This window comes from Arabidopsis thaliana (assembly GCF_000001735.4).
Source record: "Arabidopsis thaliana chromosome 1 sequence".
Taxonomy (NCBI): domain Eukaryota; kingdom Viridiplantae; phylum Streptophyta; class Magnoliopsida; order Brassicales; family Brassicaceae; genus Arabidopsis; species Arabidopsis thaliana.
The window spans coordinates 4,144,222-4,159,213 of record NC_003070.9 but is presented as its reverse complement, the minus strand read 5'-3'; the positions used below and the strand labels follow the sequence as shown (position 1 = coordinate 4,159,213).

General features: G+C 36.8%; 4 protein-coding genes across 7 annotated transcripts; all 4 read right to left on the bottom strand.

Annotated features, from left to right (window-relative positions):
- Nucleotides 1–167: 167 nt before the first annotated feature.
- AT1G12244 (Polynucleotidyl transferase, ribonuclease H-like superfamily protein) lies at nucleotides 168–1,560 on the bottom strand. Its single transcript, NM_001035951.3, has 5 exons — nucleotides 1,175–1,560; nucleotides 923–1,095; nucleotides 779–847; nucleotides 545–596; nucleotides 168–470 (listed from the first exon to the last, which is right to left on the bottom strand). The coding sequence occupies exons 1-5, from the start codon at nucleotides 1,493–1,495 to the stop codon at nucleotides 321–323; spliced, it is 765 nt and encodes a 254-aa protein (NP_001031028.1). The 5' UTR covers nucleotides 1,496–1,560; the 3' UTR covers nucleotides 168–320.
- ATBETAFRUCT4 (Glycosyl hydrolases family 32 protein) lies at nucleotides 1,561–5,573 on the bottom strand. The gene is made up of 7 exons (NM_101096.3): nucleotides 5,113–5,573; nucleotides 4,776–4,784; nucleotides 3,880–4,124; nucleotides 2,757–3,374; nucleotides 2,238–2,650; nucleotides 2,065–2,152; nucleotides 1,561–1,975 (listed from the first exon to the last, which is right to left on the bottom strand). The coding sequence occupies exons 1-7, from the start codon at nucleotides 5,513–5,515 to the stop codon at nucleotides 1,757–1,759; spliced, it is 1,995 nt and encodes a 664-aa protein (NP_563901.1). The 5' UTR covers nucleotides 5,516–5,573; the 3' UTR covers nucleotides 1,561–1,756.
- A 2,584-nt stretch (nucleotides 5,574–8,157) lies between these two features.
- AT1G12230 (Aldolase superfamily protein) lies at nucleotides 8,158–11,252 on the bottom strand. Of its 2 annotated transcripts, NM_001198042.1 has the most exons (13): nucleotides 11,111–11,252; nucleotides 10,879–11,020; nucleotides 10,397–10,475; nucleotides 10,239–10,304; nucleotides 10,059–10,134; nucleotides 9,881–9,964; nucleotides 9,683–9,787; nucleotides 9,513–9,593; nucleotides 9,373–9,437; nucleotides 9,209–9,278; nucleotides 8,960–9,135; nucleotides 8,737–8,875; nucleotides 8,158–8,652 (listed from the first exon to the last, which is right to left on the bottom strand). In NM_001198042.1, exons 1-13 carry the CDS (start codon nucleotides 11,162–11,164, stop codon nucleotides 8,506–8,508), a joined length of 1,284 nt encoding a protein of 427 aa, NP_001184971.1. In that variant the 5' UTR covers nucleotides 11,165–11,252; the 3' UTR covers nucleotides 8,158–8,505. The 2 variants fall into 2 exon arrangements, with proteins under 2 accessions (NP_001184971.1, NP_563900.1); NM_101095.4 differs by lacking the exon at nucleotides 10,239–10,304 and having other exon boundaries at nucleotides 8,189–8,652; nucleotides 11,111–11,223.
- Nucleotides 11,253–11,274: 22 nt separating this feature from the next.
- On the bottom strand, nucleotides 11,275–14,957 carry RPS5 (Disease resistance protein (CC-NBS-LRR class) family). 3 transcript variants are annotated; one of them, NM_001198041.2, is made up of 2 exons: nucleotides 14,581–14,957; nucleotides 11,300–14,205 (listed from the first exon to the last, which is right to left on the bottom strand). In NM_001198041.2, the coding sequence occupies exon 2, from the start codon at nucleotides 14,201–14,203 to the stop codon at nucleotides 11,534–11,536; it is 2,670 nt and encodes an 889-aa protein (NP_001184970.1). In that variant the 5' UTR covers nucleotides 14,204–14,205; nucleotides 14,581–14,957; the 3' UTR covers nucleotides 11,300–11,533. The 3 variants fall into 3 exon arrangements, with proteins under 3 accessions (NP_172686.1, NP_001184970.1, NP_001323155.1); NM_001332024.1 differs by lacking the exon at nucleotides 14,581–14,957 and having other exon boundaries at nucleotides 11,303–13,878; nucleotides 13,985–14,259; NM_101094.3 differs by lacking the exon at nucleotides 14,581–14,957 and having other exon boundaries at nucleotides 11,275–14,426.
- Between the last annotated feature and the right edge of the window lie 35 nt (nucleotides 14,958–14,992).

Here is a 14,992-nt window from a genome sequence, read left to right as displayed (position 1 = left end):
GTGTGAAGGATTTCGAACTTTATCCACTTTGCTTGGGCAAGGTGTGCACACGTATGTCACTTATGTTCACCTGTTTTGTTCTTGGTTTTCTATTCTCTTCCAATTCCAAGTCTTTCACAATTTACTTTGACTTTGTTCTTCCTTGTGACAAAGAACACAGAAGCAGTAGAAACAAAACAAATCAGATCTTTAGTTTGGCTTTCAACAAAATTCAGTAACAAGGTCATGAACAGAAACTTATTGCTTTGCTTATATACCGATGTCTGCGTGAAATGAATCCAACTAAAAAAAATCACAAGAATTTCACAACGCAAACTACTTTAGAATGTGTAATACTCTTCGAGGTTTTCCGGATTGAAGTCGGGGTCTACAGGTGCACCGTTCTTGATCTTTGCTTGAAGCTCTAAACTCTTGGGAAGTATAATCTCAATTCCTAAACCTTGTGTAGAGAAATACCTCTCCAACAATATCTGTAACATAAGATTCAATAAGAAAGATAGCAGTTACATTTCACGAACTCGAGATTGTTTACTGTTCGCCTTACCACAGCAGCATATGCATCTGATCTGTTCTGTCTTTCACTCTTGCTAAGTCCCCTGAAATACCATAATGCTCAAACATTAATTCAGACACACCGTAATCGAAATTTTCATGAAAGTTCAGTGATTTAAGGTTGTTGATAGATAGATACCAATGTACATAAAAAAAAAAACTTTATAGACATCAAAACCAGAATTGCTAAACTAAGAACAGAGAGAGATTCAGAAACGAAACTAACATTACAATCATTCTATCTGAAGCTTCTGACGTTGTTCCATGTTCATCAAATACATAAACTCTCCAACCCCTGCAAAGCACAGAACTTTACCAATTTCATCACACTTCATCGATATATAAATGTGTGAGTGTGAGTGTGCTTCACCTCTCGGCGGCTTGAATAGCGAGCCGTCCAGCAACAGAACGAATTTTGTTCGATTGAATCGTCTCTTTCCCATCAGAAGATCTCGGCAACCCAATTATAAATTCATCAGCCTCTTCTTCTTCAGCAATTTCTAAAAGCCTGGTCTCGAGTTTTTGCCCTCTCGATTTCAAAACCTAATAGTAATACCCAATTCATATCAACTTCATTACTGAATTTGAAAACGCAACGAGGTCGAGAAATTTCGAAAGTTACCGTGAGAGGTTTAACGGTGTAGCCTTTACTAATAGCGATTCCGGTTCGAGATAAACCTAAATCTACGCCGAGACTGAACCCACCTCTCCAATTCCGGTCTATTTTCCGGCGAACAGCATTAGGAGGGATTTCGTCAATTGACGTCACTGCCCACGGTAGAGGATAATTACGATATCCTATAGGAGATAAGCGATGAACGAGAGAGGTATTTACGTACTTTTGAGTTCTGAATGAAATTGCTACGGAAGAAAAAGAGTGAAGAGAACACATTGCTACAGAGAGCAAGAAGAAGACGAACAGTATTACAGTAGTTCGTTCCATCGCCAACACTTTTGTTTTGACGATGAGCCAAAAAAAAGAAGCTCTGTTTCTCAAACCCTCTGCGCTAATCCGAAGGTTCTGACTTTTAATATATTACATGAAAAAAACTATTAAACAAATTTATTTCTCCAAAATTGTAAATTGTGATAATGATGTTTCAGTGCCTTTTTTTTCTAAATCAAATATCAAATAAAATCGGAAAAAACCATTAATTATTACAGATAAATCTATGTATAAAAAATGAGAAGGAAGTAAAAATAATCAGGTACGGGAGAGAGCACGGACAGCTTCGTCAGAGTAAGGATGAATAAAAGCACTGTTCATTTGCCAAACTGTAAACGACGCCGTAACCGTCGCATCAAGAGCATTATTGAACAAGAAGAGCTTGGCTGCTCCATAGATTGCAGTTGTTGGATAGACTCTTGATGTTATACATGTTCTTCCACCTTGTCCGAATGCTTCTACTATCGAATGATCCACCTATTGAAAATAACAAAAACATAATGTAATGAGTTAATGGAATTAGTACATCAAAGTATATAAGGTTAATATATGATTCAGTTATTTACCAAAATTCTCATGGTCAGTTTCTCCCCTTTTAGAACCGGTACGACGCTACCGTATATCGGTTTAACGACATCGTTTGCAACAGATGACCTGTCATAGGAAAGTGTTGTGTGTTACATAACCGAATGTATTATGGCATAGATTGTAATGTGTAGTGATTTTAAGACATTGATACCTTGAGGTGTCTGTGCAGAAGAAAGTTTTGAGCTCTGAATCTTTTCCCTTAGCTACATAGAAGTAAACCGGTGTTTGCTCAGACAAGCTCTCTGTGGCAAGTACCGAGAATCCGAATGGCCCTAAAGCACCACGGACGGTGGAGCCTCCGCTTTTTTCGCAGCTAAATTCCTCGGCTTCAGCCACTACCGAAGCGTTTCCGATGATTTTGTCTAGAGATTCTTTGTTAATCTCGAATTCTGCTTCGATGTCTAGCTGAGCTGCGGAACCTACATCGACCGGTACCACTGACCCGGGACCGACCTCGAGATCAAATTGCTTGCTGCTTAGTCTAAGAGATTTGATTTCTTCTACTGGCCATTGAACCAAGTTCTTTCCTGTCTTTGTGTCGAGGACAACGGTTCTTGGGATACCCTGATAACCGTATACACACAAATCTTAGAAACTTGGATTACAAGCAACTATCACACACAAAAAAACTAACTTTGACAACACGTTACGTCAAGGAAACAACACATACCTGGAGAGAAGACCAACCCTTTTGTACATCAGAAGCCTCACTATCAGACTCACCAATCCAACTCCACAAGACTCTTCGACCCTTGTTCTGGTCGTAAAACGACTTTGAAGCATAGAACTTTCCGTAATCATATCTTAAACTGGCAGTCATCCCAACATCGATAGTAGGATCATCGGGGATCCATGTTCCGTTTGAATCGAAATACGTGCCTACAGCATAATGATCGAACCTCGTGTCGTCCATGCTAGCCTTCACGATATGCTTCACATCCGGTCCATTGACCGATGTGTCAAGCCCATTGCCCGCAGTCTTAGACACCGGGTAAAAGTCAACACACTCCCACATTCCAGTGTTGGGAACTCGGTGCAACAATGTGTCAAGTTTCTCGTATGTTTTAAAGTCGATTGTGTCGTACACGAGTGAGATTCCAGTTTTGTTGAGCTTGGAACCAATCGTGATCCGCCATTTTCCTTCTGATGTCTTCCATGCAGTCGTTGGGTCACGGAAGTCCTTAGGGAGGATACCGGGCGGAGGTACTAGAACCGGGTTCCCCGGGAACTTGACCCATTTCAACAGAAGTGGGTCGTTGGGGTCTTCAGGGTAGGCAAGGTTTTGGACCTAAAAACATTAAATTACAATCATTGATACAATTATTAAACCTAATTTACATGTTCAGTATCTAACATACCAAAAATCTGGCTATATTAACTCTACTACGCCTAAAGTTTCAAACCAAAGAAAAAGTCTTAATATCTCGTTTCTTGTTCTAAGAAAACATTTTCACACATAAATATATATCATTGGATCGACCTACTAATCATCGAATTAGTTTTTATAGTTAAAAGTTAAACGTACTAGTTTGGTAATATATCTTTAACAAAAATACTTGTTAGATTTGACAATTTATTGGATTCAATCATTTTTAGTAGAGTTTTATTAGCTTTTATATTTAGAAAAGAGTAATTTGGTTGTAAATTACAAAAACTAAAATTAGATTTGAAATTATTGTGTGTTTTATTTTTCTAAGTTAATTCTTTCTTATGAATACTGTTTCTACAATTTTATTATCTTGTTCCAACAATTTAAAATTGAGTGCAAGTAGGAATAATTTCGGGGTACATACCTGCACCGCTTTGTCGGTGGAACCGGTATAGAGCATGACTATAGAGCCATCAGGGAGAAATGTGGCTGAGCCGGTCCACACACCGTTGGAGTCGTACCATTGATCAGCGACCATGGCTATGGGCAAATGGACCCAATGGATTAGGTCCCTAGACACGGCGTGACCCCAAACAATGTCACCCCATACGGCTGCGTTTGGGTTATATTGGTAGAAGAAATGGTACCATCCCTTGTAGAACAATGGACCTGTACAGAAATGCAAAAAACTTTAGTTTATTGGGGTCAAAATGAGAATAACTCAGAAATAATTGGATTCTATTTATACATAAGAAAGTTTTAGGTACCAAAGAGAAATATAGCTTAGTTCGTATACCCCACTGGCTTTATCCAATTTGAGACAAGATCCAAACTTTGCATTCATAAAAGGATTTTATACAATCAAGATTACTTTTCTATGGCAACCAATGATTTATACAAACTTTTTAGCATGTGGAAAATCTCACGTGGAATACAAACTGGCAAAATAAAAATTTCTAAATAATCCAAATTTTGCAATTGGTTGTGAGGTAACTCTGTTCTGATTTTGTCTCTGAACTTTTTACCTTTTCAGCTGTAAATAAATAGTATATTTCCCCAAAAAGGTACAACTAAGTAATTTTGCAATTGGTTGTGAGGTAACTCTGTTCTGATTTTGTCGGTGAACTTTTTACCTTTTTACTTTTTAGTTGTAAACATTGGATACAACGTGGATTGTGTGTTGTGTTGTTCTGTGATCTACTACTTATTGTCGCTCCAGTTATTTGTTATTATTTTTTCAAATTCTAAAAAAATGCTATATATCAAAAATTCACAGGATCTAAGAGAAAAATTCAGAAAAGAAAGGAAAGTAAAACTTACCGTTAGGATCTGATGATAGAAAATCCCAAATTTACCATTGAGCAACACCATATGGAAACAAAACAAACGAACTAATTAGTAATTAATCTGGAATTAAAATCATCACAAGATCATATGATAAAATTCTCTGGATTTGAATGAATCAAATCAATCACTGTTAGTTAATTTGGAAATTTTGAATATGATTTCAACATTTTCTCCCAGATTATGGAAAAACAAATATATGTGAAAAGGAATAATGAATATTCTTTGAATTTATAACAAAAAGAATAACTACTTTTGCAAAATAACAAATAACAAAATCAATAATATATTATTATTTTTAATGATTGCGTACCGTTCATCCAATTTTGCTCAGGCTGAAAATGAAACGCCGTTCGTTGCCACGACAACATACTATTGTTCCATTCAAACGCCGGCGTGTTCCGATCACCGGAAAGTTTCCATAACCCATCGTTACGTTTCTCCGACACACCAGCAAGACGTGCACGTGACGTTATCGTCTCTGTTTCATCGATCCCTTCGTCGTTGGATCTAGATCCGTCGTGTGTGGCGATGAGAGCGACGTAAAAGGCGATGAACAAGAGACCAAATGAGACGGCGAGGAGACCTTTAAAGGGTCTTCTTCTCCGGGGGCCATGGGTTTCTTGATTCGGGTCGGCCATTGGTAATCTCGTGTAAGGACATAATGGTTCTTCTTCTCTGGCGGAGATTGGCAAGAGAGCATCGGAGCTCGCCATTTTTCTCGTTTTCGAGTTTCTCTTTTTTTTTCTTTTTGAGATTTGATGACACGAGAAAGAGCAAATGTCTTTATATATATATTTGTAATATCGATTATTGTTTTTTTTCTTAAAGTTGAATCTCAGAGAAATTGTTGGATTTATTATTCCTTTTACTGTCTCCTGCTTCGCTGGAAGAGAGAAAATTGGGTATAAATGTCAAAAGTAAAAAAGTTTTTTTTTTTCCAAAGTAAAAAAGAGTTTTGGTGTACAAATTAGATCTGTAATTTTCTATTTGTATTTGTGCGGTGTTATTAGAAAAATCATTTAAGTTTTTCAAAAGAAAGAAAAAAGGTTTTCTTATATTTCTACTTTTTTTTTCTTACCATTATACTGTACAATGGGATTATGCATGAAACGAAGGGTAACAAATTTCTCAAAAATTGGAAAATATAGTAAAAGAATTTAGTAAGGAATACAATTATATTGTTCTTATCGGTTAATTAGTCTTTCGTTTGTTTGAATGGGTATGACAATGATATGAATTTTACATTGAATTGTCCACGTAGTTTTATACATATCCGTAGATAGATATATACAGTCATCAGAAATTTTAGAAAATTGACTTGGTGGATTTCCTTATTGGCATGGTAGATGTAGTTCCTAATATGATTTCTCATTTTGTGCATTGAATACAAATATGTAATAAAATTTAATAAATAAATTTATATGGTTAATGGTTCATCTGTGAAACCAGGTCATTGAACACAATCCTATGATTATGCTGATTGATTTCTGTACTACTTTTTTCACTTCAAGATTTGGAGAATAGTTTAAAAATCTGAGAGTGAAAGAAATCAATCAGCAATCCCAAACGATAGACTGAACATGTGTGAATTGTACTGTGGCCATTTTTATGACCATTTTAACTGATTAGAATTGAAGATGAAAAGATTAGTGACTCTAATACGAAACTAATCCTGTTTTTACACGAAACTAATTCATATTTAGTTTTCTAACATTTTGACTTCCGTGTAATAGTGATATTAGTATGTCATCTGACCAACTTAATTTAAACTGATTTAATAACATTGAATTAATATAATTTGTTTAGAAAGACTCCAAAAAACATGACCGAACTTAGTTTAAACTTTAGTAATGAACTACAAATCTCTTCTGTTTTGGCCTAATTAAGCTAGCAAATAAGTGATTCATTTGGGCTAAGAATGTAATAAACAATAATTCTAGGTTCATTAGGAAAACTAGTTTTGCAATTGAATATACATTTAACCACTTGTTAGTTTGGTCAAGCACATGAAAAAAATGTTTAAATATAAAACATTGTCTCAATCACAATCGTGTCACAGGAATCGGTGTCCAATAATGGTGAAAAGAAATGAACAAACGCCAATTTGAACAAAAATAAACAATTATTTTAACACGTGAAACCTCTTGTAGCCACATATCAGTTGCATGTGGGAATTGAAGCATTGGATGGTAACTACCAACTAGTAAAATCTGAATTAATTATTTTCTTTCTTAACTCTACTTAAGATCATATATTTGTTCTCATGAAAATATTGAACGTAACGAATATTCAATCGATAAGGAACAAGAAGAAAACGATCGATACGATTATATTCTATGCAGTTTGTTATATTTTTTTACATCTATCTCGCTAAGTACCTAAACACGGTTTAGAAACGACGATAACAAACGCAAACACAATCCAAAAGCCATATGAAACCATCTTTCTTTACTAACTAATCTCTTTAAGGTTGTCTAATGGAATTTACAGTCATATACGTTAGATCAACAAATTGGAAAAGACAAGATCTTGTATAATTGGAGGATGTGGGAAAACTAGATCCACATGTACATGATCGATAGGTTTCTGGCGGACACCACGTGCTCTGTCTCCCTCTTGAAATAGAATCTACTATATGTTGCTAAACAATAATAATCATAGAAAAGAAAATTACGAAAAAAATAGCCCGAGAAAATTTGAGAACCTTATAATTTTCGTCAAAAAAGTAATAATAATTATCTCCTTCAATAATTAAAAAGGATAAGCAATCAGTCAGTCACTCTTTTCACTCAAATAAGTCGAATTGTAATGACACTACATTTAAATCGAGCTATATTTTAAAAAATAATCTAGGTATTTCATAATTATTGGTATGAACCCACAATAATTAATCACAAACAACATGTCGTCAAAGGAAAAACGCAATCACACAGGAAAAAAATGATTGAACTAAATTTCAATTATCTTTTTTTTTTGTCAACAACTAAATGTAAGACGTACGAATTTGTAAACATTAGAAGATAAGATTTATAACATGGTACGTTTCTGCTTGTGTGAAAATTACTAAATGACATTAAAGAAGGTGGATAGAGAAGTGACTAGACATCAGATAATGCATCTGACTGAGATTGATAAGTTTATGTTGATCCTCTTCATTGTCTTCATGATATTTATCATTTGGTACACATAAATTCCCAATTTTTTTTTTGGATTTAAACCGTCTTTCTCGCCCTAAAAAAACTCATCTTTTTATCATTTATCTTAGAATTTGTCAAACAAACAGTGTTTGGCCTATGTCCAACTTTTTTTTGTCTAAGAATTTTTTTATTTATTTTCAGTCCATAGTTAAATTTTTAGTTTAGTTTGAACTTTAATAGAACCCGATTGGTTTTACAAAAACAATCGGTTCAATTTTGGTTTATCGGTACAATCATGACTCAGAGATCTGAGAACCGACTAAGTCAATTACAGAGAAAAAAAGACCGAAGTTCAGACGAAACAACATGAAAAGGATTTGGTTTTAGACTTTTAGTCTTAAAACTAAAGTCTCTTATCTTGTAGCCCAAGTCTCAGACATGATGAACAACAAGCCACGAAAAAGATAAAGAGGGCAGGAAGATAAACAGGGTAGTGTTCAAGTAACATGGACACTTAGTTCTCTTATTGATACAGATCCTTATTGATGAAGAGAAAAGCTGTGTATTTAGACATTAGGAGGTGGCCAAATCTTCCCGAAAAGCTCTTCAACACGTTTCGCTTGGTTCGCATAACCTTCAACACCGGCTGATAAAAGCTCCACTGATGCAGGACCCATAGATGAAGCCAAGCTTAGCTGGTCCCATTTGACCAGCTAAACCAGAATCAAACAAACAGGGTGAGACACTGGTTTAGTGAAACCAGAAGCAAATGAGTGTTGGTTAGCTTCAGAACTAACCTCTTTGTTGGTGAAGTGGTAATGTGTTGCAGTTTCAGGAGTAAGTTTCCGAACAAATGAGTATTTTTCATCATCGGGAATGGCGGGTGAATCTTTAAGAGATTGCAGTACCTTTAATGGTGCAATGACATAATCGACCCTGAGATTGAAGAGAACATTGAAAGTTAGAATGTGATCAGAATCCATTGATGGTCGAAGCTATGATTTGGAAGTTTGAGTTTACCCGAGAAGACTGAACAAGTCTTGTTTGTTCCGGACAGCAGCAGCCATCAGCTTGGACTTGTAACCATACTTGTGAATGTAGTTATATGATCTTTTGACCAAGGCCAAACCAGGATCTTCTCCCGATTTAATAGCAGATTCAATCTCGGTATCTCCCGAATGATTACGCGCCCAATCCTAATGATTTTAAGATATTAACTTTGGCATATCACTGAAATCACTTAGCAGCATCTGTTTAAAAAATGGTTACCCTGAGGCGACCGACGAAAATCTGAATGACAGAAGCACCGGCTTGAGAAGCTGCTGCAGCTTGTGCAAAGCTGTTGATGAATGCAAAACGAAATTATAAAGTAAACAAATCAGATGGATAGACAATTCTAAAATAAAAGAGTCAAAAGGTATGTTTTATGGTACCTGTAAACAAAGGTCATATGCGTTTGGATTCCCTCTGATTCCAACAATCTTGCAGCTTCAATACCCTATGAGAGGGATAAGCACAATACTAAGAGACCAGTAAAAGGTAAAGCTTTGGTATTTGCTGAAAATAATCTTACTTGCCAAGTTGCAGGGATTTTGAATAGGAGCCGGTCGTGTGGTACATCGATTTCATTGTATAGTCTCAGCAGATCATGAACCTACACACATCATCACATCACAAGTTAGTGATTTGAAGATACAGGAGACATATAATCAAATTATCTTATATATATGGTGTAGTAACTACCTTGCGGATAATGCCATTTGTGTCATAAGCAAGACGTGCATCCACTTCAGTAGAAACTCGACCTGGAACGAGTTTGACAAGATCGCCACCTACGTTGACAATAGCCTGCACTTTTCTCATCAGTAATAAGGGCAAAAAAAGCTTTTAAGCAGCAAAGATCTGGAAGTGGAAAAACAGATAAGGGATAAGAAGATCAACCTTATTGAAAAAGCAAGAGAGTCGAGATTCTGTGGTTTCAAGCCCTGCACAAGAAGAATCCGCCAAAGCCATGTCCACAGCATTCTAATCATGATGTAAAAATGTCAAAATTAAATGAGCCCAAAACAAGAGATGTCATATACTATCATCTAAGAATCAAAACTCTTGAAATGCTTACGCGGAAAATGGTATCAGGTAGACCACAGATACCCAGAAGAAGAGCAGAGCTAACAGTAGCTGCAGTCGGCGGAAACCTGCAGATCAGTAAAATACAACAAAGGTATCAATCCAGCACAATTAGAAAACCAAAAGGTTATACTATCTGGTTTTCACAATAACTAAAGGTTAGAAGTTATACTTGTGAGGGAGTGAGTTTTTACATCTTAAGCTAATTTCTTTCTTGTATCCTCGATCCAGAGAAAAACTCAGTACAATCTCAAGTTAAGAATGTCTGACTCCATTTTTATGATATACCAGTGTAACTAAAGTCTCATGAAGTAGAGATATATATCATACCTCTCAAAGTCATCGAAAACGACAGTATCAGGAACAATCTCACTAAAAGCTGAAACAGCATTTAGCTCATTGTTCTCACCTGAAAAAAAAAACACAATTTCATCAAACAACTCAATGATCATCTAAAAGCATTCCAGAAGAAATAAAGTTGAGAACTTTAGGAAAACCGATATCATCCAAGAACAATGTTAAACACCAAATACACAATTTGTTTCTTCAAATTCAACCATAAATCAACACTGTTCAGCTAAGAACTAAAGCAACCAGAAGGTCCTGAACTAAGAAAGGTAAACCAAAAATAGCAACTTTGTCAAGCATAGTTTCCTAACAAGTGACTCAAGACAGTATAAAAACAAACCCACATAAAAAGAAAGCTTGAATCGTAGTCAATCTTTCAAAAACCCATACTTTTGTTTTGTCTTTCCAGAAATCGTATTTATTAATTAATGAGAAACACGATCATCAAAGATATAAACAAATACCAGCTTCGAGAGACGAAGACGCAGGAGAGGAGGAGGAACTAGCGGAAGCAAGAATCCGAGGAATCGATCGCCGAAGACTGAAGTTAACGGCGGGAAGAGGAGTAACGGAGAATCCGGCGGCGAGCGTCTTCCATCGTCCCTTCTGCGAAGTTCAAAGCTCGCATCCATTAGATAAAAAACAAACAATGCACAAATACATGCGATTGAAAGAAGTAAGCGAAGAGGAGAGTACTCGGATTGAAGCAGAGAGAGTTGCACAAGGCGGAGATTGCAACGAGAGTGGCATTTTTTTCGCTGAAGTTGATCTGAGTAAGCAGATCCAGCCGTTGATATCTTCCAATTAACGTGGGTCCCGCCTTTTCTAATTTATCCGAAAACTGTCAACGAGATAAGACAGTTAATTATTATTTTATTACAATGGTTAGGAACTTGCAAGTTTTTATTCATTTTCTCATGAGTCTCTGTGTAATGTTTCTATGAAGCCGAAACAAACACTCATCGTTTAGAGAAAGAGATAAGTACAAATCCAATGATCACTAACCAAAAGAACGATGAGAACGGTTATGCAAACAAGAAGAGACAAGGAAGAGATTTACACACCGGCAAATGTCTTTAGACCATGACAACAAAAGTTTGTAGAAGAAAGTGAAGTTCATTATGTTTCTCTCCACCGCCACCTGGATGAAGGTAAGAAACGGAGTTGAGTTGCTTGGTCCTCCCATTCAACCCTTTCTATCCATTCTCTCTCTCCATAATATATGACAAGTTCTTCACCCGCGATCCCACTTTTAGAATCCAATGGAAGCTTTCTCAGCTTTTCACATTTTTCTACGTGGATAACTTTCAGACACGGAAAATGCAGAGCCTTTGCATAGATTCTCTTGAGCCCGCGTAATTCAAACAGGTGTAGTGTCTCCAATTTCCTAAAAGGAACAATCGTAGCTGAATGCTCCTCAGCTTTCTCTTCACTAATTATATCCTCTACTTCCTTTGAGAACCCAACTTCAAGAAAAGTAAGATTAGGAGCAAACAAAAGCCACGTCAAATCCTTAAGACCATGGCATTTAGCTATAAAGACTCTGGAGAGGTTTGAGAAGCATGGAGTTGTGGGACTTTTGTTCCGAGACGATGATGAAGTTGTCCTCTCTATCTTTATCTCCCTCATTCCACATCTTTTTATCCCGAGCTTGCGGAGATTACCCATGGTTGGCAAAGTCAATACTCTCACTGATTCTTCCTTAAGGTACTTAAAATCTACCTCTTTTATACATTCCACCAACCTTTGAGAGCATAACAATGGCTCTGCAACCAAACTTGATGATATATCTAGGGTTATAACTTCTAGATGTTCTAAGAGCTGCAGCTCCTTCACTAAACTCATATCTAGCAACAGTCTGGAATCTCGTAGTCCCAATGTCCTCAAATTCCACAAATTTGATATCCCTAATATACTCCCAAGACTGCTCATGTGTTCGAGATTCAGATGTATTAGCTTTTTCAATGTCCATAAACCAACGGGTAGTTGATGTATACATGTATATGACAAGTTGAAATATCTCAAAGAGGCCAGCTCTGATATTTCTTCTGGTAATTCATTAAGACTCTGATTCTCTGATAGATCTAAAACCACCAGATGAGGCATACATCGAAAGAATTCAGCCGAGATCTTTACCACGTCGTTCTTTTGGAGAAATAGAGTTGTAAGTGCAGCACACTCGTGACTGTCAAATATCTCTTCAATCTCATTATTCATCAAAGAAATCTTTCTCACAGTGTTCCAATCCTTGACTTTTGGTACTTCACGTAACCCAACACCAGCTCGCACAATACATTTCTCCTTTTGCTTCCCAAGATCGGATGATATCCATAGAGCCATCTCACGAACCACATCATGCATTTTCACGTTTGATTTGTTCCTTTCTTCCTCCAACAACAAACATGCACGGACAAGGGTACCAATTATCTCATAACCTTGGTTAATATTCCTCTCTCTGCCTTCTTTTTCATTTATGAATCCCTCACTTATCCAGTAGTCTACCAACCCCTCTTTATCAATAAGATAGTCTTCAGGAAACAGAGAGCAATAGAGGAAGCAGGATTTCATCAGCTCCCCATTTAAATTATCATAGCTATACTTCAAAACATGGAGAATTTCATCTTCCATACCTGAAAAATCTATGGCAGATGATGTTAAAACGTCAATGGCATGACACCATTCATGTACTGTTCTTTTGCATGCCATAGCTTCACCGATAACATTGAGTGCTAATGGTAGGCCACGACATTTCCTAGCGACTTTTCTAGCAAGTCCGGGAATGTCTGGGTGACTTCCCAGTGTATTTTTCCCAACCTTCATTTGAAACAAATCCCAAGATTCTTCGGGTTGTAGACAGCTAACTTCCATCGGATCATCAACCCCCATGCGCCCACACACATCTCGAGAACGAGTAGTGAATGCTACCTTGCATCCGTTATCTTTGCTTGGATACGGGACTCCAACCGCTTTTAAATTCACTTTCTCCCATATGTCATCCAACAATAAAACAAACTTTCGTCTCCTAAGGACATTGTGGATGTCAACGGCTATCTGGTTATCGTTTTTCTCGCTCCACTCCATTCCCCCAAGGCCTACCTTTTCTGCTATGTCTCTTTGTATCTTACGGACTGTTGAACTTCTAGACACAACAACCCATATCACAACATCAAATCTGTCATCTATTTTAGAAAACTTATTGTTGATCTTCGTGAGTAGTGTCGTTTTGCCTACTCCCCCCATACCGTACAGACCCAAAATCCCGGATCCATCTTCCATGAGACGGTTCCATGCCTTTTCAAGCATTATCTCCTGACCAACAATTGTGGGTTGAAAAGGGATCTCATCCACATCAGCAAACGGAGTTGCCTCAGAAACCACATCAAAGAATCCTTGAGAACTGAGACTCTCAACTTCCTTCAACATCATGATAACTCTTTTCCCATAACGATAGCTCAATTTCAAATCTTTGGAGCAGAAACCACAAAGACACAACCTTTGAAGCTCAACTTCATTACTACGAAGCAGATCATTAAACTGGTTTTGAATGATTAGGACACTAGTAAGCCATACCTGAACTTGGGAAAGCCTTTGTTGACGCCCTGTAAACTCTTCTGTTTCCAACCTTCTTATCACATCATATTGCCGAGCCTTGAGCATTCGCATGGCCTTCTGCAGAGAAGCCAGATTCTTGGAGAGATTGTGAATATAACTTCCCCTGACACATAACAACTGAGAGAACTGACTCACTACTTGATCACATGGCAATGAAACAGAGAAACAACCTCCCATCTCTGCACAATCAAGGAAAAGAGAGAGAGTGAGAGAGAGAGATTCACAGATTAGGTAGAGAAGAGGAATAGATAAGAAAGGAAAAGTCTATGTCACTATATGCATAATATAAAATCTCTAAGACTAGTCAATGTATAGTAAAAACGTAAACTTTGAAACAATCCAAAGATGTCAGTATGTCATCACTACGTTGACTAATCTCTAATAGACAAACAAAAAAGCTAAGAATCATCTCAAAGAACATTTAAGGGTTTATGGTTCTGTAGAATTGCAATCATCTTGAACTCAGATCAACGAAGGAACTTACTAAACTCACAAAAATAACATTTAAATTTTCCATAGAGAAATAGTTTTTCACTTGAGAAAGGAACACTTACAAAAAAAAATCTCCACAGAGACAATTCATCAAACAAGTGGTGTGCACACTGGAATTGATCACATAGGGTAATAAAAAATAGGCTGACGAACCAAATTGAGAAATCAAAATCAACTCATCATACTAGCATACTTGTCTTCTTCTATCTTATACTTGAGGAAACAGAGAGAGAACACTATTAAGGAACATATTTTCACATTCTTCCCACTTAAAATACAATCCTAGCTACATTACAATGAACACTCACAATCCAAACATACAACTAAACTGGAGTTGTTGTTAGAAGTTTGATGTGCAAGTCATGTTGACAGATGAAGCAAAAAGCAGAGTAACAGAACAAAACCAACGACACTTTTTTGAGGTTTAAGGGGTCAAGATTTCGATTCCGTACGGCTAAAAGATTAATTGACAAA